This window comes from Gobius niger (assembly GCF_951799975.1).
Source record: "Gobius niger genome assembly, chromosome: 16".
Lineage (NCBI taxonomy): Eukaryota > Metazoa > Chordata > Actinopteri > Gobiiformes > Gobiidae > Gobius > Gobius niger.
The window spans coordinates 11,468,387-11,494,370 of record NC_136867.1 but is presented as its reverse complement, the minus strand read 5'-3'; the positions used below and the strand labels follow the sequence as shown (position 1 = coordinate 11,494,370).

The window sequence follows — 25,984 nt, the reverse complement described above, 5'->3', positions numbered from 1 at the left end:
AATCTGATAGTGACCTGCTTATACCCTGGATAAGTCAATTTGCAGAGCTTTTTGCTTTGAATGGCAAATGAGATTGATTCCAGTCACAAACGCACTGAAACATAGTACACTATAAACAAACAGTAAAAATATGACTTTTTTCAGTAAATAGTTTGTTCAATCATGTGATAAGTCAGCATTTTTGAAAGAAACTGCAGTTTTCTTTTTGCCCCTTGTGATCTTAATTGGAAAACTACTTGGCACTGGACCTTTGGCCTCAACAACCCACGACCGTCATCTCAGCGTAGTGGCCAGCAAGTGTACCAGGAACAATGCCCATCTTAATCCCTGAAGAATTCCTGCCCCTCTGATCCAGCGGGCCCAAGAATGCACTGTTTTAAAAGGCCGGAGGCTCACCGGGTGGACTCAACACACAGTTCTCATGCACACTGGTCCATGTTAATTTGCTGGAAGAAGACGCAGAGGCACTGATGTGAGAAACTGGCAGCGCAGTAATCCATGGGGACAGGGCTCATCATTAGGAGCTCATAGACTGGCATGAGGGATTACTAGGGGTAAATGCAGCAGGGTGAATTTGTAATCTCACTGACTGTAGTAATATCGAGCAGCAATGAGACGCTTGTTTTCATGTGCCAAAGACTTTGAACACTTGATTGATGAGGCTCACAAGACAATGTAACGACAGGCCCGAACAGTTGCCAATATTGTACGGCTGGGAAATTAATCAAAATCTCAATTTCAATTTTGGAACGACACTTTGAGATGCATCCTCATTTCTTCTCAGTGCCAAAAATCAGCAACTGGCTTCCCAACTGGATGGTAAAGTGGATAGTTTGAGCCTAAATGATTTGTCGCTCACATTGTAACCTCTCCAGTGCCTCCTTTGCAAGTTCATATTGCACCAGTCTCATTTTAAAGTACCTTGGAGTTGGCATGAGGCAACACAGAGCAGCAAGCAGTGGAATGGGAAGAATTTCCCTGTGAATAAGCCCCAATGAGACTTCACTGCTCTCGCCCAGTGAGCGAGTTAAGCATTCAAACCTTCCAGAGAAGAAATGTGTTGATGTGAATATACACATGGCCATACTGTTTGTTCTGTAAGTGCTCACATGTGATCGCTTGCCTCTGTTTGACCAGTTGTGTTTGTGTTTTGCAGCTGCAGAGGCAAGAGTGCCATGCCAGAGGGGTCTCAGTCTGCTCTGCACCAGGGCCCAATGGGGGAAGGTAAGATCAAGGCCTATCGGTGACTCACGCTTTCGAAATCTCCCACATAGACTGCTGAAATTCCTGCCGCTGTAGCAGGGATACCAGGGACTGTATAGAAAAGTGAAGAATAGGAAAGAAATGCCCCTCCTACAGTAGGGGCTGGCAGAGAGGCTCTTTGTGCAGCAGGGAAGCTGGGCCGAACCCCCTTCATATAACGGAACTACACCATCAAACTGGAAACACAGGCACTAGGAAACATTGTCAGCTCAACATCAAGTGCTAACCTTGTCTTACTAAGTACCAGCCAAATGACATATTATTTTAGCATTCATTATCTTTAGTCACAGAGCCAGGACATCGACACAGGACCCTTTGTAATCACTTTGCTCGGGCCTGTCCCTTGCTCCCCCCCTACTCCCCTCACGCCGCTTCTGTTTTCTGAACACATTTGGCGCTAGGCCTCCACTTTGGACGAAGAATACCAACATGTCAATGGATCTCTGTTTTTCCTCTTTTTGCGGTTCAGTTTTGGCTCGAAGCGGCCTTTTGGCTTGAGAAGACGTGTGCCGCCCTTGTGAAAAGTTCTGTCTCAGCTTTCCCCCAAAAGGACAACTCATATACTCTCAGGTCATTTAGGTATAGGAAAACACTTCAGAACTCCCGCAGCCTGTGCAATAGTCTCACATGGAGTGGGTGAAGTAAAGGTTTGACATGCGTCTGCAGAAGATTGATGGATGGTAATTGGAGGGTAGAGGGTCTGTCTGAGGTAATTAACAGAGTGCAGGAACAGCCCTGGTGAAAGAAAAACCCTGGTCCGGTGAATGCAAACAATAAAGAGGCTGTGGCGACCGTGGAGCTTCGGATCTTTTGAAGTGGAGAATGGCTGTGTAGCCTTTAGATGACACCATAGAGAATTTCTTGGCGCGACTCCAAGCAAAACGGAGGTCTCTTCAGCTGTTGAAAGTTAGCTTAAATGTCTTTTTCCCAGAACAATTGGATGACAAAAAGCGCTCATATTTTCCAGCCGGGTCGGCCAGTGCTCAGCAGTCACTGTAGCAGTTCTCATATTTCAACTGGAAAATCTATGGGCTTAAGGATCCTATATTATATCAAATACTAATTTTTCCCCCTTTTTTGCTAGCAGAGAACAAAGGGAGTAAAGCGGTTAGAAAAGGATAGCTAATTGATAGACATTTGTAGTGGAAGCAGTTTGAGACTGAGAGGTAAAATTTTGTACAGAATGAATCCAGTGAAGGTGTCTGGACTTTAAAAAGAAAAAGAAAAAAATCACTCCATGTGGGGGGCTAGTGTTTTGATCTCTTGAGAAGGGGATAGACTGAATTTTCAGGCCTATTCAAACATGCATAAATGAAACAAACCACAACTCCAGGTCACTTTAACGAGAGAACATCATTGTAAGCTCAAAGTCTTTTTAATACATTATGAGCTCCTTTTAAAAACGGTGTCTGAATGTGAGGTCACAGAGCTGCCCCTGAGATAAGAGTTAACCCTGGGCAAGAATGTAGCTGTGCACGCACAATGTACCGCTCCAAAGGGGTCCTGAGGGCGTAAATGGATCATCTCCTTTCACTGCAGATTTTCAGCATCGGTGAGCACTGGCCTGTCCTGTAGATAGATGATGGCAAGGGTGGCTGCATTTCTTGAGTGGATTTGTTAAAGGAGCTCCTGGACTGGAACCCTTTGGACGCTTAATTGCCTGTTGAGTTAATCACAGGTTGTCCAAGCCCCGCTCCTGTAAAGGAAATAATTGCTTTAGTACAACCTTCACAGTGAGGCACATGTCTGAAAAGACTGTGCGTGTTTGATGCACAAAATGTTTTAATGATATTGTTCGTAGCATTGATGAAATTCAGTGAAACTTGATTCTTTCCTCTTGATTTAGTTGGTGTAATGTGCTTTTGTGTTACTTCAAATAATAATCAACGCCGCCCAAGAAGTGACTTCCTGTCATCCTGACTATTAACAGACAAAACACTTAAAATTGTAATGTTGCAAGTACCTGCTGAACTAATCAATGAGTCGAGCTGTGTGTGTTTATTTTGGCGTGCTGGATCGGAACAGGAAGTCACTTGGGCAGCGTTGTTATGATTTGAAGTTATGCACAGAGTCAATTGACCTTTCGCAAAGCCACACCCCAAAACAGTCATTGTCCAATCATACCTCATAGCTCTCCTTCACTGTTAGGAGCAGTGGCCGACCCCAGACTGGCCATATTTTAATCCACACTGGACTAGCATAAGAAGAGATCAACTTACCAAGACTAGTCCACGCAACAGAAATGCAGCCGGCACACTGGTTCTGCACACTGGTGCTTTAGCCCCAACAGTGAAGTGTCCTTTTTGTTGCATATGTTAAATATATTCCTCCACTGCACATTGCAACTCATTTTGCCTCCATCTGGATGATATCACGCTGGTATTACACCAAAAAGAATCACTTGCAGACACTTCTCCCCCTTTATGATACGTGATAAACACCACTTCTTGACTTGAGCATTGGCTCAGGGGGTGGGGTTTTTGTGAGGTCAATAGAGACTCCCCATCATTCCGGGAATCTTGGAATTTGCTAGGAGGTTGGAGTGCATGTAGCATTTTGAATTTGCTTTCGTTTTTGGATTTTGAATCGACTATCAAGGGCATAATACATTATAGAATTAGTCCTCCCCATATTATATTAAAATTGTAATAGGAACTTGACCCACTCCTCTGAGAAAGGCATTTATTTCAAAGGGGAATATTGTATGGCCTCTTAAAATGGCATTTCCTCTATAAAGCTCTTCCGATGGATTACCCACATTAGTTACAGACCCTCTGCTTCGTCTGCGTCTATTCAATGGCCTCTCTTAAACTCATTTGACTCTTAATTGCCTGTCTGCCGCCACCAACATGGTATGTCGCTGACGGCTACTAAGTAGGTGACGCAGACGACGGGATGACCGAACAGAACTGCATCTTCACAATGTTAATGATATGTTGTCTACAGAATATCTTGTCATGAGAAGAATAAACATGAGTGTGAAATGCGGTTGGTTTTCATGGTTGGGTGGCTTGCGCTTCCCCTAAACGACAGGAAGGGCAACGACACAGCTTTTCTGACGCCACACGCAAGAAGACTGATTAGGAGTTTGAAAAAGCCGACATTCTCCACACTCCCGCAGCTGTCCGGTCACTAACATTTGTGGACACAGCAAATAGCCTCTATCAGGTCGCCGAGACTGTCAAATTGCTGGTAAACTTCACAATGGGCTCCCACCTCGGGCGTCCCATCAGCCCCATATGGGGGAGTGTGTTGCCCGTAGGAAGTGGGAGTCCAATAGCTATCAGGTCCGGCTATGGGGTAGTGCCTAAAGGTGGGGGGGGGTCGGGGAGGGAGGAGAGCGTGTGGATGGAGGAGTTTCCCTAAGTGGATCATCACATGCCGATGGTCTGAGGTCAGCTGGCACGGCGGGGTCCTTTCAGAAGCGGGGTCGAACGCAGGGGGAGAGTTCATAGGATTAAATTTGAGCTTCTAGTGGGTTTGTCCTTTCGCTTCTTTGACATTGCACCTCTTTCATGCTTGTCACTCTTCATGCGGGTGATGTGGTTTCATTCAGGCTTCCTCAACATCCTGTTCATTTCCTGGAATTGACATCATCTAGCACCATCAGACAATTATTTCTATCACAATATTTGCTCCTGTTCGAAATTTCCTTGCGCAGCGATTAGTGTATGTTGAATGAACTTTTTGAGGCTAGTGTGCATACTCAGCCAGCCTTATCCAGTTGCTATTTGTTTACCTAACTGAAAGCTAATTATTAACATCCTTTTTGCTTTTTGTTGAAGTAAACGTAGAGCGATATTTCCAAACGGGTACAGATCTTTAGCAACCTTGAGTAGCATTTTGTGTAATTGCTTCAGTATCTTGCTTCATATTTCTCTTCCACACTCAAGACTGATGGCTTGTTCTCTGTAATACTGTATTGGCATCCGTGACACGTGCTTTAAAATCTTTTACCATGTTTGAAATTGGTTTCCTTCCAAGGTTTGGCCTGTTTGACTTTAGTTACCATTGCTTTTAGCTTGATTTTGGACGGTTTCCTTTTCCACTGTGCACCAGATGTTGCTCTTGTGCCCCCTGCTGACCTTTGCTTTTTTTAAATATTGAAATATTTTATAGACACATTATTCAAGTTATAACTACCAAGGCCTATGCGTAATATAAATAATAGCCATGTCTTTTATCCCATAGTGAGACATGGGAGTGAACTATGAAGCTGAATTGCCGATTGGACAAACAGGTCAAGTTTCGGCCCGTATGATTTACATGTAAACAGTGCATTTGGTTTCAGTACAAATCCTAGTACTGTGGAAAATTCCCACTCCACTTTGGAATGACAACCTTTACCTTCAGATCACATTGTGAAATACCGAGTTGGCCCACTTACCCGAGCCGCTGCTTTCATGGCACATTTACTACTGTTGCGACTCATGCTGTTTGATAATGGCCTCTCGGGACTTGGGCCCTAATCCCAGGAGTTTTCTTTTATACTGCTGCCCCCATGTCTCCTGAGGGGTCCATTCAGCACTGTTTGGCTGGGAGGAGTTCTTCTCAAGCGGATCAGAACAAAACGGCTGCTCCCTCTTCATCTCCATCCACAGCTGAGTGTCGGGGCATGCGAAGAGGTCTCTGAGGGCCGGAAAACTTTATTAAGATTTAGTGCAAAGCATGATTCCCCCTGTCCCCTGGAGGATACAAGGTCGCCCAGTGCGCCCTCAGCCATGACAGATCACTTGGCAGATTAGCTGTCACCTCAAGGGCCCGTGCTTTTAAGTGAACATACTAACCAGCCAATTAGGAGCCGGGCTCTTGTATGTTGTAGCAATGGGGGTGTCTGTTCTCTTTGTGAGCCGCTTTGAGCCCTCACAAAAACACAGGGAAAGAATTTCAATGTGAATTGTCAAGGACTTTACACAAGAGCAATACTGTCGAGAAATCCTCAGATAACGACATACCACACTGTCGGCACAAGTTATCGCATCCTGAGGGGAAAGAAAGAACTTGTCAAAGTGACTCAAGCCGTGAGCGTTGAATACTTTTATTACTACGGAGCATGTAATATCCAGGTAGTGTCTGGAGGGAAGGTAGTGAGTGGTTGAAAGTCATAGCGTTTGATGCATGAGTCAGGATGATTAAAGCGGGAGGGGCTTAGTGAATGGTGTATTGCAAGCAAAGGCTTGTTTATTCCCCAGAATGCCTTGTCAATACTAATGTAGGCTTTAAAATACATGTGAAATGTCCCAGTTACTGATGGAAGCAAGTCTTTGGACCCTGTGTCTATTTTCCAGCGGTAAGAAACGTCCTTTGTATTGATCTCGTTTTAGGATGTTAATTTGCATGCAGAATAAAGGTTGTTCCTGTTACTTTGCTTCCTATTTGGTTAGACTAAATGACATCAGACTGGCCGAGCGCTGACAGTTTTTTCCTTTTCTTTTCTGAGCAATGCAGAGATGTTGTTTTAAGCGAAGGTTTGGAAATAAAGGGAAAACTCGGTCTTGATGGATTTTGTTTTTGGACATAACAAGTGCTGACTTAGAGGTATGGAACAAGTATTGGAAACTATTGCAATATCCTTCTTGTATATTATTTTTGTTGGTTGTTTGATTGGGCATTTATTATTCTGGTCTACAGTTTTATTAAGATGTGATCGGGCATGTTCTTGCTTCAGTCTGCATCCTCAATGTTCTATCTAATACATTGTACTGTAGGGCTGTGCAATTAAAAACTATTCAATCTAAATCACAATTTGAATGGTTGCAATTAACAAATCACAAACACATTTTTTCAAGCTGTACAATATCCTTTACGAACAAGACCTCCACAAATGTAATTCTTGTATTGGTTAACCAGTTCATATGTTAGTCTTGTCTGAAATGCTAATGATACTGAATATATGTTTACAATAATTATGAACAATGATCTGAATGTTGCTTTTGAAACAAAACTATACATATAATTGCACAGTTTTTATCTTAAAATGTGCAATTAGATATTTGTTCACAAATTCTGCAGCCCTATCACTACGTTGTTAGCCTGGTGGGCCACATATTCCTACTCCGTTTGCGACTGCGTGAGCATCTGGAATTGTGCTCACTGATTCCCACTGTCTGATTTTAGGACAGTCCAATTACAGCTGTTTGCGTGTAGTGCGTCAATGCAAATAAAGACATTTCAGCTCAAAGAACCCTGTGTCATTCAGAGCCAACTTCAAACCTTCTCTCACATCTGATTAACCACTTACTCTGGCTGAAAATGACTGAAGTTTTTCCTTATTAATGTGAACTGCCATACTTGATGCTTGATAACGGACTGTGTGGTTCTCTGATTGCTTAATCTTAATCGTCGGTCATCTGATCTCAGGTGGGAAAGGCGTGACCCCGGACTAGTCATTGTATTTGCCAAGCAGCTATATGGTGTGTGTCAACTGGAAATGACTGAAACACCTAACATTTGGAAAAGGTTTATGCGTCATCATGTCATGAACCTGTTATAACTACGGCATGATTATCTTTATTGTGCGTTTGTTTAGTTATGTCACACACTAACAAACAAAGGCTTGGTTGAAACTGAACAGGAAATATGTAGCCATGGGAGAAAGGAAAAAGCTAGAATGACTGCCCTAGGATTTGCATGGGTATCTGTCTGTATGCTGACTAGTTTTGCATGCACCCAGGTGAGGACACATGCACCCACGGCTCACGTCATTGCTGCATGTTGTGGCCTATAACGCGATCAGTGAAGGTGATGATCTGTAGAAATGTGCAATGTTCTGCTGTGTTAGGTCATGTTGGTGTGTTTACTTTGCCAGTGAATAGTTTTGGACAATTTTGTGAGATTGTTCCTTACCTGCGGCAGATGAGATGAGGAACGTTTTACTTTATCTCCCCCACCAGTGATGTCAGTGGGACCTTTCTAACAAACAGGTGTGCTCAAGTACGCTTATGCTTTACCTGTTAAAGGCCATGATTCACTTTTGACTTGATGAACTGCCTGCTTTGTGTCTTTGGAGAGCAGACTTGACATTATTAGCTGCAGACTGACTCGTCATCACTCCCCTGAGTGAGTGAATGGGGTACTGTCTGCCCCCTCACTCACCTGCGTGTCATCGGGTCAGGTGTGTGTCCCGCACGAGCTCACAATCACAGCGGAACTGGATTCACGTCCTCCTCTGTTCAGGGGATTTGTTTTCATCCAGTCGACAAAAGAATGGGGAAGGTCAAGCGCGTGGCACGACACATACCTTTGTTCTGTAAATGTTAACCACAGTTTAGCAGCCAGGAAGCTCCTGTGTAAAGAACTACAGTGCAGGGGTTCCTTCTTTTTTTTTAATTCATTGGTGAAAAGAAAACATATGTATTTTCCCCCATGAAAAAATAATCTCTGCACTACAGTCTTGACACTCCAATTGGCAATAACTGCCTAATGAAAGAAACATGCAGAATAGATTACTCAAAGTGAATTTATTTTAACTTGCAGTAAAACATAATTGTCATATGCTATTAGAATATCTGGACACCATCTTACTGTGCTGTATGTGATGAAGCAAAGACCCAGAAAACAGTCTTTTTAGGGCAGACAATGAAACCACTGAGGTGAAGGTGCACACGGCCTGAAATGTAGCCCAAACAAATACTATACTATCTTTGTATCCTTGAGCGTGGTTAATGGTTATGTCTGCGAGTTAAAGACTGCATTGATGTCGCGCTGTAACAAAGGGCTTGTGTTGTGGTTGGCTGAAATGTTTCTCTTTTGTGGGGTGTGAATGTGAAAACGGAGGCTTGGATTTCTATGCTTTTGTACTCGACCATATGCTTAACCTTCTAACTTTTCTACAATGTATTGAAAACTTCGAATCAGGCTTAATGTGCTGCCAATGTTTACCCAGCGCTTGAGGTGTTTACTGTCGCCACTTGAGAACAATTAACACTCCGTTAAAGCCTACATGTTTTCTTTCAAAATGGCCGCCGCCAAAGGTGGATGTTCGCGTGCAGATGTTATATTTTACGGTCTGGGCCAACTGGTAGTTACACACATGAACATATGGTTTGAGCCTGCACGCGCTCTGTTGCTGCTGTTATGCTGGTTTCCTTTTATAGACCATTGGCTGCATTTGTGGCCAAAACAGCAGTGGCATTTCAGCTTTTCACAATCAATTCAGAGAGGTGTAATTTTTAGAAAGGCACGTGTAGTTTGAATTCATTGTCCACTGTTATGATGTGTGTAAAAATTTACTGTGGGTTCAGAAAGTTTTCAGGCCTTTTATTATGTAGCATTTATCAGTGACCGAGTATTTAGACACCAAAAATGAATTTCAGACAGTCATGACTTTTTTTCCGAATATGCGCACCATTTTGAGGACTTTTCCCCATTTAAAAAAACATAATTATTAATTCTTTATTGCTATTCTATAAGCTATATGCAATCTTAATATTAAAGTTTTGATGCTGTCATCAAAAAAAAAAAGGAAGGAAAATAAAAGTTGAAAAAAAAAAAATTGGCAAAAATAAGTGGAAAAACTGACATTTTGGGGAAATTGGAGAAAAAGAACGTGGAACAATTGGGAAAATTTGGGAGAATTTAGGGGGAAAATTGGGGGAAAAATTAAAATATTTGGGGGAACTTTGAAAAAAAAACACGTAAAAAAAATTGGGGGAACTGGGGGAGAATAAGAAAAATTTGGAAAGTGTTTTTTCTGCCCTTTTTTAGTTAAAGGAAGTTTCTTGGTTGTTTCACCTCAAACAAATGATATAAATGCAAGAGAAATAAAATGGAAGGAAAAGGAATAAATTAACATCGTTCATCTGTTTTAATGGTGCTATATGTCAAATAATTTAGTGTATGGCTGGGTATGAACGGTACCAATAAGAGGGGTATGTAAATGTCTCGAATCCACTGTATCCTTGAATCCGAAGTGGCGACAGACAGCTAATGCCATACAAGGACGTCTGCTAACTTGGATGCTAAATTAGAATGCAGTATATTTCCATCTGCTGCATTTTAACGTGAAATCGATCTCAGCCTCGCAGCCTTCATCAGCGACCCACTTCTGACAACATAGTGGCACAGTAATGGGCATGGCCTTGCTCTGTGGCTTCATTTTCCTCCCCAAAGAAAAAGAAAAAAAAAGAAGCGTGAGCCCTAAATGTTTCGCAGATGCGGGAATGGCCTGCTGCTGCGTGGAACATCAGGGACAATGATAATGGCTGCTTAGAGGAGGCATTCTGCTTGGTCAGGATGGAAAGGCCAGGCGCTGGGCTTATCTTAAACCTACATGTTGACCAGGCTGTTGCATTCCTCCGCTCAGCCTGTATCAACAAAGGGAGCGAGCGGGTCACTGCTGCGCTGTTTTCCCTGTGGAACACGTGCCCTATCAGCCACAGATAGTGTCTTAAAGCAAAGTCAAGTGGTTAGTGAAAGCTTTGGTGCAAGATACAAGACCCTATGCATTGGGATTAGCAACATTACAGCAGGCAGGATTCACAAATGAAGAGAATATTGGCTGGAACTTCATTCTGAAGTTCGGTGTTGAATCATTACAGTTTGGGATACATCGATCATTCAGAAATATATCATAGCAATGTGTAGGTATTCTATGGGATTATAGTTTTTACTTTGTGCAAATATAGGTCAAGGTTCTGTGCAAGGACGTATTGAATGCAGGGACTGTGGAAAATCCGCAAACACTCTGTTGATGTTGGGCTGTCCTTAGTTGTCATAGCTGTGCTCCCCCCCCTCCTTTTCAGCTGGGCATTGACTGCTCCGTACAGTACAGTGCTTCATTTATTGTAGCGGGATACCAGGAGTGGGTGGAAGCGAAGGAAGGGAGTTTCACATGCCAGACGGAGCACAACGCCAAAGCCAAAAGACTGAACCGGAGAGGAAGCGGATACTTTGTTCATAGTGATTTAGGCGCAGACCACAGTGCGCTCCTCTGCACCACCAGGCTTCAGATGTGTCCGTGTAAACAGGACTTTCATAGCGGTCGCCTCCTGCTCACCAGCTGTTTCTCACACTGGGGTTTAACAGGGGAATGATGTTGTTGGAAACGTCGTGTGTGTGTGTGTGTGGGGAGTAGTAGTCTTGAAAATCTTGTGAGCTCAAGTCCGTCTGACTCATGGAAACACAAGGGACGCCAAGTTGTTTTCTGCATGTGAACAAACTGCACTGAATGAACTGACCGACATCACCCAGCAGCCAGTCACTCTGCTCTGAATCACAAGACTGCATGTGTTTTCAAATACTACAGTTTACTTTTTTTTTGTTCATAATCCCCTGAGCCCTATAAAACATTACATGGCTGCTAAATGTGCAAGATAAGTCCATTTAGAACAGTTAATTCAGGGCATTTTCAGCGCTCCATTCCCAGTAGACAATATCATTTACTCGAGTCGTTTTAATTTAATGTTTATCTTAAAGGAATAGGCCACCGTTTTTATATACTAAGATATGTTCTTACCTCACTTTAGTCGAGTTAATATATCCCCGTCTGGTCATTGTCCGCGCGCTCTGTCACGCAAACGGAGCACATACGCAGCCTCTCCCATATGTGACATAGCTCCGAAAAAGCTCACGATAGAAGCTACCAAGCTCTTCCACGTGTTCCCTATTTAAATAAAGTTACGTGAAGTGTTTTCATGCGAAGTATATTTACACAGAAATGTAACGTGTCGATTTTATAAGCAAATAAAAAGGGGGACTATATTGTGAGGCGTAATGATACGAGGAGTAAAACGTCCGCGCAGTAACTCCTAAAGGTTATTGACGGAAGTGAGCGGGGGGAAGTCTTTAGGAGTTACTACGCGGACGCTGTGCTCCTCGTATCATTACGCCTCACAATATAGTCCCCCTTTTTATTTGCTTATAAAATCGACACGTTACATTTCTGTGTAAATATACTTCGCATGAAAACACTTCACGTAACTTTATTTAAATAGGGAACACGTGGAAGAGCTTGGTAGCTTCTATCGTGAGCTTTTTCGGAGCTATGTCACATATGGGAGAGGCTGCGTATGTGCTCCGTTTGCGTGACAGAGCGCGCGGACAATGACCAGACGGGGATATATTAACTCGACTAAAGTGAGGTAAGAACATATCTTAGTATATAAAAACGGTGGCCTATTCCTTTAATAGCTCGAGGCTCTTGGAACCGCATCTATTAGTCTCGAGTCACAAAACACCATTTATTCAACAACTTTGAACTTTGAGCGTTTAGCCACATAATAATCACCAAACCTTGCCTGATCTTGTCTGTAGCCAACTCTCACTGCACAGAGTTGGTAGCTATCATTGTTTTGAGTTTCATTTTAAACTCTTTCCTTTTACTGCAGCCGCAGGGGTGGCTTTGCACCCTCTGCTGGTGTTCTGTATAACTACATTTGATACATTCTTTGGGGATTTTCTTGACGCATTATTTCACGTTAGACTGCAGAAATACTAAGGCAAAGATGCTACTCCGTGCCCCCATCCGCACTTCGCCATGACCGCATATATTTGGATAACATTTTGCAGGAAAATTTCCCATCTGGCAAGGAAAGATGTGAAACCCAATATGGATTCAATTTCTTTTCAATTCAAACACAGCCTTATAAAGATACATAAACACATTTTTTTTTTTTTATGTCTTCATTGGTTTTTCTAGGTTGAGTCGACAGCAGGGAGGAGAACAGGAGGAAATGGCTGGGTTTTCCATTGAATCTGCAGTGTAGTAATTAGGCCCTGTCAGTAATGATTTGAGTAGGGCCCCTTACTTTGTCCCACCTCCTTTTAGCTGCAGATTAGAAACACAGAGGCACGACCTGTCAGTTACACACATGTCTATACAATGGTCGGCTCGGTGTGAAGTAACATGACAGGATTCTCAGGTTGTCACTCAAGATCTTTATGGGTATCTTTAGAGTAACGATATTCTGGAATCAGCAATCATTTTTTCCATTTTGGTCAAATTTGGGTTAAAAATAATGTGGCTTCGGACCATTTTTTATGGATTTGAGAATTCACAAAAGGTTCTGGTCTACAGCCTCAGTGTATTTAATAGGTCCTGAAGTCACTCTATAATTTTTATTTTATTTATTGGCCAAACATTTCACGTCTCATGTCAGTAAGCTATTAGACGTTTGGAATGCAGCTTTACTTCCATCACTGTTATTACCTCTGCACAAAATAGTACAGTGCAGTGTTGTGACATTAACTGTTGTAAATCTGAAATGTAAATGGCACCTGTTAGAACTAAGGCACCTGCCAAAAGCCTGTCATTGTCTAATGGCAACGTTGGGTAAAGTCAAAATGTAGTCCTACCAGTTGATAAATAATTTGAAACTATGTTGAACTGTTAACTTGAGTTACAAGAAAACAAAACAACAAAAACAATCTATTTTTAATCATCATATTTCTCTCATCTTTGTTCCAGAGTCTCCTCAGCTGTCCGCGCCGCTCCCCCACACTGAGCAGGAGCAGCCCCGCGCGGACTCCGGCCCGGACTGCTACACCCGAATATGCATGGACCCCCTGGACGGAGAGAGCGAGCGGCCCGTGAGCCTGGTGTCCACCCTGTCCTCCGGCTCGTCCCGGGACAGCCAGAGCCTTTTCGGGAGCACGGCGGCCCTTCCGTCCTCCTCCACACCCCCCATACCCAGCGAGGACGACATCGACCTGGAGCTGAGTCCTGCCCAGTGCAACGGAGCCGCGGAGCCCGAGAGCAGGGGACACTGGAAAGATGTGATTAGTAACCAGAGGAATAACAATAACTGCAAAAGGAAAACCAACGGCAGCATCATGCGGCATCTCCAGCCTCCGCCGGTCATTACGGACGCCATGGCTCCAAACCCCAATTTGACGTACGTGGACAGGGTTGTGATGGAGATCATCGAGACGGAGCGCATGTATGTCAAAGACCTACGGAGTATTGTGGAGGTGAGAGAGAGAGAAAGCCAAGAATTTACAAGAGGCCAACTGTTGGAAATAAACGAGCGTGAATCAACAGTTTCCTGTATGCCTTAAAAGCTATGGTCCTCTTGAATTAATTCTCCTTCAAAGTATGACTTAATGTCTGTAGCGTGTTTTGCAGTTAATGTGCTGACGAAATGGTTGCCAAAGTAAGGGACTGGTTGTAACAGCAGCTCACAGCAAAGAATGGCTGCTCTGTTAGGCACCATAGTTGTGCATTGTGCTTCTCGTACTACTAACCCTTTATTGCAACACATAGTTTTGTCTCTGATCTAGACTTAACACTTGTAAACAAACCAGTTCCCCAATGTGCCTGCACCGTTTTGGAAAAAATATTGAATCAAGATTTTTCTGACGGTTTATGTTTTAAAATCAGGGGTGCAAGTTATGTTCTGCTTAATGTGTTGTGCATAAATCATCTTGCATATTTATAGCGCAAAGAAAACTTTCTGCCTGTACCATATCTGGAGCTCAAACATCCAAGTTGCTACAGACATTTTTTTCTCTTTCATCTTGGCCAGTTGACTCGCATTTATTCATAAAATTAGATAAGGAAGGCAGAAAGGTCCCTGGATGGTTGTGCTTTCTCCTGAAGCTCATCTGTTATCACACACTGCAGACTGCTTCCAGACGGCTATCCATTGTGACCTACACCATTCTTATTCTTTACAGCTGTCAAACATTTCCCTTCGGTGCTGACGGTAATGTCTTAAACACATGATGTGATGGAGTGACGGGCCAGTAAGCCCACTCGCACCTCTGCTGGATTTGACAGTGCTGGAATCTGGCTTGTGGGATGGAGAGAATATGGAGCCATTCAGTGTTTTTGACTGAAGAAGTTGGGGTCTGTGCAAGCAGCTTTTCAATCCAACACCAACATGTATGAAATCATAGTCGGTAGATTTTCTTTCAATGCCCAATTACTGCAAATATATCCGCCATCTTTTTTCCATTTAAAAGAATGCACTGATCAAATTGACGCGGCGCTGCATTATGTAGACTTTGCACCAAGGTCAGAATGCGGCGTGAATGTGTGAACACCTTCAATAGTCTGGCACTGTTTCCTCAGCAAACTAATCCACAGTTCCTACTTAATCCCAAGACGGCAAAGCAACTGCTGGTGTGTCAATATTTCCCTTCTGATGTGGTAGAGATTACTGAACAGCTGTTAAGCCCAGATAACCAAACGCTTCCCAGCACCTGGCCTGCACACACCCAAGGTTTGCATAGTCTGCATTGTTGTCACTAGAGTTGCTTCAGGTCTGGGATGGAGTTGTTCCAACAGATCACTCTCAAGACTCTTACACAGACATAGAGACGGCCTACTTGGTCCATGAACTTAACCTGGAACCGTCTTGCTTTGAGGAGAGAGTGCTCACTGTGCTGCCTGTGCGGCCACTGATTCCATCTTTGAAAATATAGTGACTACGGACTATAGGCGGGCATACATTTAATTTTTTTGATGAAACTGTGAACTATGAAAGGGGAAGCCACTAGATTAAAATGTTTGTTGTATCCAAACTCATTCCTAACATTCCTAACATATTTGATGCCTCTAAATTCTTCAAAGGGACAAGTTCAAAGGCACATTTAATATTTTTCAGGGTCACTGTCACAGAAATGCTAGAAAACTAGCCTGTAAGTTTATGAGATTGACACAAATACGTTATATTTAGATGCGCAGGTTTTTTTTTTAGAAAAAAAGTATAGTCCCTTAAGTAATTATTTGGGTCATCACTTTTTACTTCTTTTGCTTGAATCAATATATTGTCAAACTCCTCAACCACTGGCACTGACCAGAGATGCAATTGTTCTCGAACAAAATTCTCTCTTCATGAAAAAAACATATCCAGTAAAGTAACAATTACATTTGCTAAATGGTTCAGATGTCCTTACTTCCAGATATCTACATCAAAATAAATATTTTCCATGACTGACCTCATCTGACATTGTATGGCAGTAACACTAATTGGATAGTTTAATCAAAGCAGTCATGTGTTCCTCTTGACACATGACTGAATAATTGTCCAGATGAGCGGGCAGACATCCAGATGTTGGCATGCCTAGTTCATCCATTCGTTATTTTTATCAGCGTCGAATACCCCTGAGTTGTAGGGAGTAGACGGTTGCTGAGAGGAGGGGGCTCAGGCGCTGACGTTACAGTCTGGATCAGCATGCAGACAGTCTGACTACAGAACCGATCCTTAAAAGGAACCACTCAAAAAACTCTTTGTATGAACGATGAAATGTTTAAGGTACACCCAAAGCTATTCTGTCTTGATGTTGGCCAGAGCTGTAGATCACATGTCCAGGTTTGCTGCAGAAAAACTATGTCATGTGAAAACAGGCTGCACATCATAACTGGTTTAAGAGACGCACAATGAGCGAACTGTTTCTCTGCAAACCAGCACTCTAAATGCGAACTTCTCAAACATTAGCTTACATACACACAGTAATGAGATGAGATGAAATGTGCGTTTTCTCTTCCAGGATTATCTGGCTCACATTATCGATACAAACAACCTTCCTATTCGACCAGACCAGGTGTGTGCTCTGTTTGGAAACATTGAAGACATCTATGAATTTAACAGGTAAAGCCTTTTGTCAGAATACATTACACACAAAGACGAGAGCTGGTCAGGGTGATTTTTATGGTGAAAGGTACATGGTCAAAAACCCTGATTGTGACAGAAGTTAACACGGTATACTGCACTAGAGGGGTTATTGGGCGCTCTGACTTTAGTGTCAGACATTACTCTTTGTTGACCACTTGCCAAAACACACATTTCTTTTTTATTGAAGCCAAACCATTGAGATTCTCGCTGTGAAAGCAGAAATGGTAGAGAAAATGGGGTTGTAGTTTTTTTGCTCAGTTGAACTGTAGTGTATAGCGTGATAATTTACTGTTCCCTATATAGCGTTTCTATTCTCTCAGGACCTATAAAAGTCACCTTTGATTTATCTGACCTTACCACAGATGACTATTGTGTTACCCCGACCCCTCAATCTGAACTATTGTATTGGGCAGTCATGTGGTATGATCAAATATTGACATGGTCAAGATAAACCTTGAAGCAACTATACAGTACAGTATGTGTCTACAGTGTGTCTGAGTAGCTCTGGCCCGAGACCATACCAATATTCTCTGTAATCTGTGCATTGGAATGAGGACTCAGCAACATGGGTTTAAACTCATTTAGTTTACTCCCAATACTGAGTATTGCACCGGTCAAGTTTACTTAAAAACTAGTAGTTCTACTCTAAAGTGAAAAATAACCACTAAAACAATGTTAGAGATATACAATTTTAAACATAAAGGATGAACAAATATTTTGCTCAGTTTGGCTTACAAGCCAGTGCTAAGAAGTGTCTTTTTGCCAGTGAATTAAACTCTCCACAGATGAGGCAGCTCTGATTTTCAGAGGAAGTTCCAAAGTTCTGCGAGCTACAGGATTGTGGTTGTAATAATATTGATAGTAATTCCAAATCCAAATTTTAAAAGGCAATATGGAAAATTTGTAGCTCTATTATACTCGAGTTATTGCTTTTTCTGTCAATTTCAAATCAATAATGTATGTCAAACAAACACTGTCCTCTAGTGATGGTTGTAGGCTACTACAGACAGATCACTAAAAAATTCTGCATTGTAACCACTGTTTGGATTTAGGATACAACAAAATACCAACATATGGTGGTTCTTTTTCAGTGAACTTCTACAGTCATTGGACATGTGTCAGAGAGACCCTGTGGCCATTGCCCAGTGCTTCGTAGATAAGGTAAGTGGTCTGTTTGTTCCTAATTACTATTAGTAAAACATGATTGAACACGTAACTAACTCTTTTTTGTTCTTTTTAGAGTGAATCTTTTGAAATATACACTCAATATTGCAACAACTACCCCAAGTAAGTACTTTCACTTCAGACATTTGGCTGAATTATATTATTTAGTTGTACGTTTGTTGACATTAGTTTGTATGTTGTGGTTCAGCTCCGTGGCAGCACTTACAGATTGTATGAGATGCAAAAATTTGGCCAAGTTCTTCAGGGATCGACAAGCCACTCTGAAACGCTCTTTGCCGCTGGGCTCATACCTGCTCAAGCCAGTCCAGAGGATCCTCAAATATCACCTGCTCCTGCAGGTACACAAGGAATATATCTAATAGACAGAGCCATTTGTGACTGATACAGAACGGTGCAACCTCTGTATTAGGAACAAATTAGATAACTTGTATAATAAACATATACTTATATAATAACAGGAATGAATAGCGGTGTATGACTACCTTCTGAACCCACTGTAATATAAATGATGTTTTGATGCTTATTGTATTTATGTCTCTTTTTCTTATGTATTTCAGGAAATTGTAAAGCACTTTGACTCTGATGAGGAGGGTTATGAGGTGATTCAAGAGGCCATAGAAACCATGACCGGAGTGGCTTGGTACATTAATGATATGAAGAGGAAGCATGAGCATGCGGTTAGAGTGCAGGTTAGTTGTCAATAAAGACATACAGTTCAGAGTGCAAATATAACAGTATAGGCTCCATCTTTTGTCACTTGTCTTTTCAAAATGTGTGTCCTATAAACCCTTGCTCCACCGGGGGCCAGCTGACCTTCTTGCATTGATCATGTCCAGACAATTTCTTTAAATGGAAAGAATGGAGTGCTTCGATCTGAAACCTTTACAGCCCCTTACTGTCTCTGGTTTAATAACCAGTGGTACAACGATGAACCTGACACAAGCAGCTGCCAGAAAAGAGAGTGTCCCAGCATAAGAGCAGTAGTAATTTAGACTTCAGTTAGGATATATATGACAAAAGATTGCTTTCATATAAAGTATTAGCAATTTTATACCAAAGTACATTTTTGGTTGTGTCATTCGTGCATCTCACCCATGTAAACTTGAAATAATGATTTGCTGTGACTGACACTAGAAGAACCAGCAGCGCTTTAGTCGCTTTGATTGTAGAACTGCAACATTTTATTTATAATATATTTATGAATTATGATTCAAGTATCTACCACTGCTTTACATATGGTTCATAATGTGTAAGTATCGTCAAGCAATACAAAAAATACAAAAACGTTTTGAACAGATACTTCTGCAACATTGAGCAAGACTTCAGTGAGAGACTGTTAACAAAGATGAGCAAACATCCAAAGACTCTCCACAAGTCTCCACAAGAGCAGAATTCAAAGACTAAGCCATGGGCTTAGCCCATATCATCCATTTTCCTTCCAATTTATTTTATAGTTTGTACGTTTATGCTGAAGTTGTTGTGCTCTCCTGTCTGCAGGAGATCCAGTCTCTTCTGATCAACTGGAAGGGTGCTGATCTGACCACCTTTGGAGAGCTGGTGCTGGAGGGCACTTTTCATGTGCTCCGGGCCAAGAACACGCGGACACTGTTCTTGTTTGAAAAGATGCTCCTCATCACCAAGAGAAGAGGAGAAAATTATGTCTACAAGACCCACATCTCTGTACGCTTTAAAATATTTTCTATGAACAATGCCATGGTGTAATACAATGGGGACTGAACTACAGACGTACAGTACAACTTGCCTGACCGTAATGTAATCTTAGTTGTTTTTGCTTTTCTCTCCCCATTCCAGTGCTCCACGCTAATGCTACTTGATAGTGCCAAGGATCCCTTACTCTTCAGTGTCATCCATTTCAAGCATCCTAAGCAACCCCACACAGTGCAAGTAAGTGCCACTGTGCATCATGTGTTGGATTACAATATGTACCCTATGTAATGATGATTGGTTCTTACCTGTAGAAGGAACAGAGATGTGGTCTAGTTGCATTGAAATGGGGTTGCTGGATTTTTGGAAAAAATAAATGCCATGTTGCTATTTTTCTGACTAGTTTTTCAATTGGGATTTGATGTGTGATTTATGTTTATATTTGAGAGAAGACTGAAACTTAACAGTCTACAAAACTGCTGCAATTTTACCTTGTGATTGATGCTGCCTGACTGCCTGACGATTTTATACATCTGGTGTTTAGTTGGGTCAGTGCATATTTTTCATTTCTTGAACTGTTCTAATTCACAGGCTCGGTCTATTGAAGAAAAGTGTCTTTGGTCGCATAACATTAAGAGGCTCATACTGGAAAATCACAGCACCATTGTTCCACCAAAGGTAAACAACAAATCCATACAAGCAGTTAAGTTAATGTATAACTTTCTATACTGGAATCCTAATTAATCACGTGTTGTCTTTTGCTCTAGGCCAAAGAAGCCATGTTGGATAATAACTGTAAGTTTCCACAATGAGAAAGTACGGGGCAGGGGAAAGTATTGGTGTCAAAGAGAGGATGTTCAATTAACTGAGAGAGTGTCATTTTTCCTGTAATTGTAATGACCACTCATGTTACTGTCTAGATTCAGGCAAGTTCCACTACAGTCCTGAGAGAACTAAGAAATCAAGCAATCAGACTGAAGAACTCCACAGTTCCATAAGAAATGGACGGCGAAGATCTGGTAAATCACGGCAAAAAGCACCTGTTCAGTGTTGTAAAGAATTTAAAAATCTATAAAATTATAGATTGTTACATGTTGTTTCTTTTTTTTTTGTAGAACCAGTCAAACAGATCTTTCGGAGTGCAAAATGTGAGTGACAAAAGACAAGGATGTGAATTGTTTTAACTATACATTGTGCTTGTACCTCCAGTGTTATTTTCTTGGTTGAATGTTGCATGTCCTCATTTGAATTTAAGGCTTTGTTCTTCCTCAAAGACACCTGGAAAAACAGATCAAAAGACACACTCAATCCCACTCCCACTCAACAGCCTCTGTCATAATGAAGTAATATAACACTGGTTGGTCAGAGGCTCTTTTTTTTAATGAGATGGGTGCTCTGCCCCTCTTGTAATTTTATCAGAGCAAAATTGTGTTCTTCAGTCTGCTGTGCTCCCATACAAACCAATTGTTTGACCAATGCAATGAAGAAGCAATTATCATGTCGGCCTTCGCATCTCGGTGAGGGGAGCTCATCATATCCCAGCAAATTGCATCCTGGCCTGTTTGTGCCAGTGAGAGGGAGATATTTCTAGTATTTATCTAATCACGGCATCCCGTAAGTCTGGCCCAGACTAACTCCTCCTCTTCCTGTGTGGGGGGGGGCACAGAGGTTGTTCTCGCTATAATTGTACAGGATGATAATGTTTTCATATCAGATATAATGATCTAATTGTTTCTTCTTTTTTCTATGTCTGCCTTGCTATGCAGCTGTACTGAAGGTAAGAACTAAATTTAGTTCTCCTGTTAACTCTAGGCTGTTCTGTTGTGCCACAACGGTGTTTTAGCTCTGTGCAGAAGTGAGATATGCTTTACACAAACTAAAACATTTGCACTTTGCCAAAAGACTTCATCTCTAAATGAAAATGGCTAATCCTTAAAGTTATTGAGCTGTTGTGTTTTTTGAATTTCAAAATCATATCTCACTGGGCTAAAGCCGTTTTATGTGTCTATTCCATTTGCACTTTTGCTATTTTCATGTTGCTCCAACTCTGGCCTTGCAATAATTCGCCACATGTCTGTGATTTCCTGCTGCAGCACGCAGACAGTGAGGGTGCCCTGCTGGGAGACAGGCGTTCTCTTCAGCCAGCCTCCAGTGTTAGCACGCTGGCCTCCACTGTAGATGAGCCTCTTGCTCAAAGGCTGAGTGTGGACGATTATATTACCTCAAGAGACCTGCTCTGTGCTCCTGAATGTGAGGAGAGACTTGGCTCTCACACAGATGCCGTAAAGGAATCAGACAATGCCAAGGAGGCTGAGGAAGATGAGGATGAGGGAGAGGAGAATCTGATGGGGGATGACCAGGTAGCCGACTTTGCCAGCTCAGTGCTGGCGGCCATCTCCTGCTGGCAATCTAGAAGCAGGGCTTTGCTTTCCACTCACTTCACAACGGTGAGGGTTTCTCACATCTTTGGGTTTCTATTGGAGCTCTGCTGTGCTGTTCAGTCTCTGTCCTCTGCTCTGTGCTCTCAAACAGTGGGCCTCATCCCAATCCCTCTTCACTTTACAACATTACTAACACTTGACTTGCTTTCATTTGTGTTATTGTCTGATCTTTAGCAATGCTTTTTACTTTTGCATGCTGTTCCATTCCTGTCTTTTATTATGGTTTTTAGAATTGCATGTTTTGCATATATGAGATATAACGTTGTTTTGTTGTCAAATAAAGTATTATGTCAAATAAAGCTTTCTGTCTTTTTGTTTGTTTTTGCTAATATGCATTTATTATTTGCATTTGAGCTTTTTTTATTATCAGTTGGTGATGTTGATCATCTAATATCAGCTGGCAACAATAATATTCTGTTTTTCCTTATCAGGGTGCTGATAACACAGAAGTCCCCACGGTACAGGATACACCTTTGATGGAGACTCACAGCCCAGGGGGCAAACATGAAGATGTGGCTGGGACAGGCCCACACACGACACAGGTGATTAATGAAGCATTTACATAGAACCCTTGCCACAGACTGGAATCAAACATCCCACAGATTACAGGCTGGTCCTGCCTGATATTCTTGCTAATTTTAACTTTTGAGGCTTATCTCCAGTTTACAGCTTGTAGCTGGTCTCTTTTAAGCAGATGTTCTGAAAAGTAAGCTAGAGCCGTAAACAAATTCTGATAAACAACCAATCTATTGGTGACATAATTGCAGTGAGCAACAGTGATGGTGTGAAATTATCAAGTGTTAGGAGACGAAGTTACACACCTTTTTTTCTCTCTTTGACCTTCAAATGTACACTGCAAACTTAGTTCATTTTGTACCGTTTCAGGTGACTGTGGAGGACCTGTGCTCTTTCGACTGTGTCTCTCCCACAAACGTCAGCCATCATCCTGAGGTGCCATATTGCCACACACCTGAGTCCGTACCCACCAGCACACCAGAACCTCACAACACGTCCCAGGAGACTGCAGAGGAAGAGGAAGCAGGAAGTGACTCTTCTAGTTTTCAGGTGGAGGAGACAAGAGAGCTGACCAATGGAGAGATGTCGGAAGAGGAGCCGGAGATGGTAGCGCACAGTCAGCATCTGTTGGACCAGGCTAGTGTGGTGTCAGAGCGCTACATTCACAGCATTTCCAGACAGAGCAGTCTCATCTCGGAGGACTTAGGTTCAGTTGCATGTTCCTCACCTTTGACTGATAATGAGCCTCTTACATACTCCTCAGCCTGCTTAGATCTGGAAAAGGACATGCAAATGTTTAGTAGCTCTCCAGAGCCACTGTCGTCTTCCCATGAACCGGAGCTGACTGATTTTATTCCAGAAGAGCGTCGGTCCACTCTTTCTAAGCAGGACATACTCCTCATCCACAAAATCAGAAGATACTATGAACACGCTGAGCACCAAGATGTCAACTTCAGCATAAAGCGCAGGGAGAGTCTCTCCTATATTCCAGCTGGGCTGGTCAGACAGCTGAGTAAGCAGATCAATAGTACTCCACTGGAGCAGGCTACTCCACTTCACAAAAAAGAACTCTCCCGAAACCGACCCACTTCCTGGTCTGTGTTTGATCTTCCTGGTTTGGACAGTAGTGAAAATACTGAAACGCATCTGGAGACTGAACCAATGTCAACCAGTTACAATAATGAAGTGTTCAAACCTTCATCAGAGATGCTTAAGCTCTGGGAAGAAATGGACTTTAAAGAAGAACGTGATGAATCTCCACACACAACAGAGCAGCCTGACCATCGGTTACTGCAAGCACCACATACTGACTGTTTAGAGAGTTCAGAACAAAACAACACTGAGTGTCAAACTACAGAAGACCAAGTTAACCTATCTTCTCCAGCAGTTACTGTAGAAGAGACTGAACCTGACTCTACACCGGACAAGGGCCATTTCAGTCCAGAGTATTTACCTAGTACCATCAGTTTCCAGACAAGTATGGAAGAAGACCAAATCCTCCAAGATATGGGGAAGATGAAAAGCAAAGTTTTTCAGCTGGCACGTCAGTACAGTCAACGCATTAAAAATAACAGACCCACAAAGTGGCAAAAAGTCCAAGAAGCAGGAGCTCAGCCTGGCCTGAGGAGCATGCTAGCTGTCCAAGAAGAAAGGACACCGTTTAGAAAAAATGGTAAATAGTGTACCATTAATGTCAAAGAATAATTATAGTTGAAAATAGTATGAGCACGCTATTATGTTCTTATAGCCAGACCTCTGTTATTTTGAACCTGACAGTTTCGGCTACAACTGTGGCCTTCCTCAGAGGTGTCACGTGGTGTTGCTGCTGTGTCTGGTCAGCTGATTTAAACAGTTTTTGCCTCCGGGTTCCTGCTTGTAGTAGCAGGCTGAGAAAGTTGGTATGCCCCCTCGTCCTGGTTCACAGTCCGAGGGGCGCTCTTCCGGATCTCGGTGGCGAACAAATACCGCCGTTGGATCAGACACCATGTGACAACCTCTGAGGAAGGCCACAGTTGTAGCCGAAACTGTCATTTACAAAATAACATACAGGTGTGGCTATAAGAACATAATAGCATCATTAGTAGAAGACCTAATGAACCTAGTTGGACTATATGATGAGCATATTTATAATCTTTCTTTTTTTTGCAGGGAAACCTAACCTGAGGTTGGCTTTGAACATTACCACTCAAGCAGTGATCCCTGAAGTGAGTTCACCGAGCCCAGTGCAAACTCCCAGCTCAGGTGTAAGCTCTCACAGCACGCTCATCTCCCCACACACCCCACAGTCAGAGATCTTCCACTGGCCTGATGTACAGGAACTGCGCTCCAAGTATACACAAGATGCTGAGGCCAACTCTTCAAATGTGTCCCAGAACAGCACAGTGGTGCATACACCTGTGAGCAGCCCCCTGAGCAGTGGCACAGACAATTCACAGCAGTACAGCAGCTCCTCTGACCTCCACAAAGCTATTGCAGACTGTCCCAGGTCAAAGTCTGTGCCAGTACACCACGAAGGCAGGTGTGGGCTGGAGGACTGGGCCCCACCGAAGGGCCGCTCTGTGCTGTGTAGGTGGAGCTCTCTGGAACATATGCTCAGCTCTCATCCCCTGCACGAGGTTCAAAACCTTCAGCATCCTGTGAGAAGCCTTCACACAACCAGCCAGCTGTGTCTGGCCTCCAGGGACATGGACAGCTCTGAGAGCCACCTCTATGACCACCTGGAGTCTGACACAAAAGCTGCCATTGGTTCTGGAAAATTCCACGAAAGTAATATTGTGAAAAGTTTGCGGGAAAAGTTTCAGAGTTTAAGCTCAAGCTCCTAAAAACCTCAAATTGATGGACTCTTTGAAGAGCCGTTGAGTTGTTCATTTGGACTCTCAATAATGTAATGGCCTGGAGGGAAATTGTATATTTAAAGTATGTTTTGTACATATGGATATCTAACTGTGCTGTATAAAGTAATTATAAATCTGTAAATACTTGCTACAAGCTACAATGGCAGGATAAGATCCTGTTGGTTCCAAACCATTTTCAGCAGTGAGCTATAACCACTATAACAGCCTGACTCTAACCGTATGAAGTGTAAGACTTTCAGGGGGACACAAAGGGCCACATCAGATGGAAGGTTAGCTGTGAACTATGTCTGATGCCAAAGAGACTTTCTTTTAATGTCTGTGAACTAACAATAGGCTGCTTCCACACGCACTCTTAGCATCACTGGAGCTGTGTTTCCTTGATGTTGCCATTTTACTCTGTACTGCTTATTTATGACACTGTATCTGTGGAGCATGAGGTTCCATTTACTTATCTGTCACCTTTTTACTTTTCAGAAAATATATGATTTTTAAATAAAACATG

The 25,984-nt window shown here is 42.5% G+C and overlaps 1 protein-coding gene across 1 annotated transcript; it reads left to right on the top strand.

Annotated features, from left to right (window-relative positions):
- Nucleotides 1-977: 977 nt before the first annotated feature.
- Nucleotides 978-25,980, top strand: LOC306975572 (pleckstrin homology domain-containing family G member 3). The gene is made up of 19 exons (XM_079573160.1): nucleotides 978-1,065; nucleotides 1,157-1,224; nucleotides 13,670-14,172; nucleotides 16,696-16,796; nucleotides 17,912-17,981; nucleotides 18,061-18,107; nucleotides 18,193-18,343; nucleotides 18,563-18,694; nucleotides 19,503-19,685; nucleotides 19,818-19,910; nucleotides 20,262-20,348; nucleotides 20,438-20,465; nucleotides 20,591-20,689; nucleotides 20,786-20,818; nucleotides 21,437-21,447; nucleotides 21,764-22,117; nucleotides 22,543-22,653; nucleotides 22,997-24,299; nucleotides 24,776-25,980. The coding sequence occupies exons 1-19, from the start codon at nucleotides 995-997 to the stop codon at nucleotides 25,447-25,449; spliced, it is 4,119 nt and encodes a 1,372-aa protein (XP_079429286.1). The 5' UTR covers nucleotides 978-994; the 3' UTR covers nucleotides 25,450-25,980.
- Nucleotides 25,981-25,984: the final 4 nt, after the last annotated feature.